This window comes from Gorilla gorilla, chromosome 1, assembly GCF_029281585.2.
Source record: "Gorilla gorilla gorilla isolate KB3781 chromosome 1, NHGRI_mGorGor1-v2.1_pri, whole genome shotgun sequence".
Lineage (NCBI taxonomy): Eukaryota > Metazoa > Chordata > Mammalia > Primates > Hominidae > Gorilla > Gorilla gorilla.
In genome coordinates, this window is record NC_073224.2 from 103,969,242 (window position 1) to 103,973,919 (window position 4,678).

At 44.1% G+C, this 4,678-nt stretch overlaps 1 protein-coding gene across 1 annotated transcript; it reads right to left on the reverse strand.

Moving 5' to 3' along the window:
* Positions 1-1,902: 1,902 nt before the first annotated feature.
* On the reverse strand, positions 1,903-3,989 carry LOC109029323 (late cornified envelope protein 1E). The gene is made up of 2 exons (XM_031002395.2): positions 3,945-3,989; positions 1,903-2,573 (listed from the first exon to the last, which is right to left on the reverse strand). The coding sequence occupies exon 2, from the start codon at positions 2,549-2,551 to the stop codon at positions 2,195-2,197; it is 357 nt and encodes a 118-aa protein (XP_030858255.1). The 5' UTR covers positions 2,552-2,573; positions 3,945-3,989; the 3' UTR covers positions 1,903-2,194.
* Between the last annotated feature and the right edge of the window lie 689 nt (positions 3,990-4,678).

Sequence of the window (4,678 nt, forward strand, 5' to 3'; positions counted from 1 at the left end):
TGTAATAGGAGTACAAGAAGGAGTGGATAGAGAAAAGGAACAGAAAACAGAAAAAAATTCAAAAATAATGATGTAAAATTTACTAAATTTGATGAAAAACAATCTATTCATTTAACAAGGTCAACAAACTCAAAGTATGAGATACACAAAAAGACTCACATCTAGAGACATCACTGTAAAAGTATTGGGGAAAAAAGGTGAAGAGTGACTCCTGTAAACAGTGAAAGAAAAATGACTCGTCACTTAAAAGGAAACCCCAATAATATTTATAGCTTATTTTTAATCAATGGGAGCCAGAGACATTGGAATGGCATTTTCAAAATGCCGAGAAGAAAAACAAAAAACAAGAATCAAAACAAAACTGTCAACTAAAGCTACACACAAAGAACAGTGGAAGAGAATTGAGTGTCAAAAATAAACCATAAATTGATGGTTAACGATTTTTTGACAAGGGTGCCAAAAATTTGACTGTTTCACTGAGGAAACAATAGTCTTTCAACAAATAATGCTAGGGCTACTGGAAAACCACAAGCAAAATAATAAAATTGACCCTTATCTTATAACATTAAAAACATTTAACTCAAAATGGATCAAAAACCAAACTGAGGGCCTAAAACGATAAAAGTTGTAGAAGAAAATATACAAGAAAATCTTTATGACCTTATGGGAAAACACAGTCTTGGCTTTCATGGAACTCTGGTCTGAAATGGCTATATAGCAGCTGCCCTTAGGGAGCACGCAGTCCAAGTTGGGGAGAGAGAAACCTGAACCTTAGCGTGTGTCTGGTCCCAGCTGGAACATTATTTCCTTTCTGGGGAGTGGTATCATCTGTCACTTTGGCCACCAGTCAGCTCCATACTTATTAATATGCTAGTTGAATTATTTGGAGGGGTCACCCAATAAGTGCAGTGCTTGAGCTCCTTCTTGTTACTGAAGCCAAAAGGAATACATCCCTCATCTAGTCTCCTGGAATAGTCAAGAAGCAGGTATATGGCTGAGAATCAGTGTACTGGATGTCCCTCGGGTGACTGACCAAAGACACAGGGACATCTAGAGGTTGTATTAATCAGAGCATTTGTGAGGTGGACATCACATTATTCCTACATGTTCTTGCTGTCTGATCTGCCAGACACCAGGGGGTTTTCATGGATTAAAACAATAAGTGCAGGGTATTGCCCACTTATCCAGTTCATAGTAAAATTATTGAGGCATAATACACACAAAATTAAATTGACAATTATTCAATCTCATGTAAAATTTGTAATTGAAAAAATATTGAAGAAAAATCAGGACTTCTTCACAAAATATAGAGACGAAATGTTTGACTGGAAAGATTGGACTTGGGACTCTGGGAGAGAAAAGAAAGACATTGATTTTTAACATACTGACTCTTTTTCTATGGATTTTTAAGTTTTTTCAAATCATATTTACCACATGTTCTATGCATACTTGTAGTTAGAATAGTCTAAGATTCATGGTCTATTTGCAGAAAGTTTATGTATAATTTTCTAATATTTTTTACTGAAAGAGAATGAAATTTGGGAGTGAGTGGGCAGTATTGTAAAGGGGAGGAGGGGTAGATGGATGAAAGGATGGGGTGCATATCTGTCTCCCTGCCACACCCTGGAGACCAAGTAGGACCCTGAAGAAGTCCAAAGCACAAGGCTCTGTGTTCCTGAAACACCAGGAGGATGGGCACAGGCAGAGCCACGTAGTGATTCCTCTGACATAAGGTGTCAAAGTAGGAGCCAGAGATGTTTTTCTCTCCCCTCTCCCTACCTTTAGCCATGTGACTAGCACATCTTGATTTCCAAAGCTTCCAGGCAGCAGGAAAATAGAGAGCAGTGAAAAAAATATTGGAGACACAAACAGGAAAGGAACAGTCCACAATAAGTGTCAAGAAGATCTTTTGCTTTATTGTTTCACTTGAGGCTGCAGGAAATGAGCTGGAGAGTGAGTTTGTGGCTTGGAATCCCAGAGTAGACAACACAGTTGGTGTCAGGGTCAGCAGATAGGTTTGTGGGAGAAGAATCAAGTTTCTGGATCCCAGGGCAGAGGGATCCTCTAGGCCAGAGCTCAGAGCCTTCACGGGGGCATCTCAGCCACTCTTGCAGGCCCAGGAAGAGACAGGTGAGGAGGAAATGTTTGATCACTCATTTCAGCCGAGTCTGCTCTTCTAGGTGCAGAGTCCACTTCAGCAGCAGCCTCCAGAGTGCTGGCCGCTGTCCCCTCCACAGCAGCTGGAGCCTCCCGAGGGCTGGCTGCAGCAGCCAGAGCTCTGGGGTCTGTGACGGTGGGACCTGCGGTGCCTGTGGTGGCTCAGGCAGCAGCCACCTCCCCCAGAACTGCAGCAGCCGCCAGAGCTGGAGCCACAGCCGCCCCCAGAGCTGGAGCCACAGCAACCTCCAGAGCTGACACTGCAGCAGGAAGAGACTGGAGGACACTTAGGGGGACACTTTGGGGGGCACTTAGGGGTGGGGCACTTGGGAGGGCACTTGGGGGTGCACTTGGGAGGGGGCTGGCACTGCTGCTGGCTCTGCTGGCAGGACATCTCGGCGGTGGGTGTTCAGGAGCTGAAGGAGTGTCAAACAGCAAGTTAGAGCCAGGCACAGAGGCCACCCTTATTGCCTTTTTAACATCATTTATTTTTGCTACATTTTTAAAACCTGTTCAAATAAGTCAGAGAGAAATTATCTCTAAAATTGTTTGTCAGATGCTTTCACAATGTCTTATAGGATCATCAGGATGTTTTTATAAAATAGAAATAGACTATCTTATTTTAACCAAGCAATATAATGAGGACATCTGTATTAACAAACTTGCCCAAAATTAATGTCCTTTAAGTGGAAAAGGCAATTTGACATTCACAGAATCTGACTGAAGTCTACCCTTCTGCACCACTTAGAATTCTGAAAATATCCAATCTAGGAGCCAGTTTAAACCTGCAGTTCCGCTTTTTAAAAAATAAACAAGAAGACCCTATCTCTAAAAAAAAAATTAGCTGGGTATGGTGGCATGCACCTGTAGTCCCAACTACTTAGGAGGCTGAGGCTGGAGGATCGTTTGAGCCCAGGAGGCCAATGCTGCAGGGAGCCAAGATCATGCTACTGCACTGCAGTCTGGGCAATAGAATGACACTTTGTCTCAAAAATAAATGAAATAAAATAATAAAATAAAAATAAAGATTCCCTTTTGGAGGAGCTTCCCAGATGGCTGTATTTGGTTGACACAAACACACAATATTTTACAGTCAGAATTGCAAAGGGTCATCATATGAGTTGGCTATCCCAAATCATATTATAAATGGAGAAATGAGGTCTAAAGCTAACTGTAGCAAGCTGACACGTGACCCTAGATTTCCCGGTCTGGTGAACCCATGCCTAGTGAAGCTCCCTCTTAGAACCCACAGACTCCTCTCTCTGCCACCCTGGCAACCATAAATTTCAACCTGTTACTTGCTGTTCAACACTGGGGCTTCTGATACAGATGCCCAGGCACCACTCATCACTAACTCACTCCTGATGAAGGTGTAAGGGCCATGTATCTCTGTGTTTATCAAGCTCCAAATATGCTTCCTCTGGTCTCCGGTCTCCATTATTTGAGAACCACTATAATCCCAGTACAGGCTTCGGGGAAGAGACACAGTTGAGTTGCTAAGATCTACTCTCTGAAAGGAAAGTTTGTTTTAACTTATCTGGAATGGGAGACACTAAAAAAATACAGAACTGATTTGGATTAGAGCATGAAGCACAGACATACAAATCATCCAGGTGCTTCCCATCTCTCCTGCGCCACAGCTTGAACTCCATCAGAATTTCTAGACATTCTCCACCTCTTCTAATCCAGCTACCCCTCCCCAACAAAGCCCTGCCCAGCCTTCCCTCCTGCCCTGCTCTGGGCATCCCTCTGTGGAAACCCTGCTCCTTTTCCCAGTGGACACTTACTGAGGTCACAGGCAGCACAGGGTCCTTCAGCACCTCAGGAGGTGAATGGATGGGGTGCTCTGACCACGAGCCCTTTTATCCTGGCCTGGGCTCTGCCTCCAGCTGTGAGACAGGGCCTGGGAATGAAAGGATCTGTCTCCTGACACCCACATGGGTCCTGTGACAAGGAGTGACTGGCAGCTCCACATCTGCCTTTCTCCACGGGGCTCAGGGGAGCTGTTCCTAGTGTGGAATATGACTTAGAAATGGGGTGGGAGTGAATTCCCACCACCACCTGGTACCTTATTCTCTTAGAGGTGCCTACCTCTCAGTTCTCGCTCTTGAAGTGTGGTCCCCCAAATGTTCTCCTTCTTCCTCTAGCAATGTTAATTTATGAGCTCCAGGCATCCAGGTTTGAACAAAGAAACACAGAAGCCTCTTAGCTTTTTCACATGTGTCCCACCACTTAGCCACTGGGAGTTGTTTACGTGTGTGTGCGCCTGTGTGTGTGTGCCTGTGTGTATGTTTCTTTTTTTTTTTTTCTTTCTTTCTTTTTTTTTTTTTTTTTGAGACAAAGTGTCGCTCTGTTGCCCAGGCTGGAGTGCAGTGGCATGATCTCGGCTCACTGTGAGCTCCGCCTCCCAGGTTCACGCCATTCTTCTGCCTCAGTCTCCCGAGTAGCTGGGACTACAGGTGCCCGCTACCACGCCTGGCTAATTTTTTTTTGTATTTTTTTTAGTAGAGACAGGGTTTCA

Bases quoted from the DNA above. Each gene is read 5' to 3' on its own strand.
- LOC109029323 (XM_031002395.2), bottom strand. From the start codon at position 2,551: ATGTCCTGCCAGCAGAGCCAGCAGCAGTGCCAGCCCCCTCCCAAGTGC.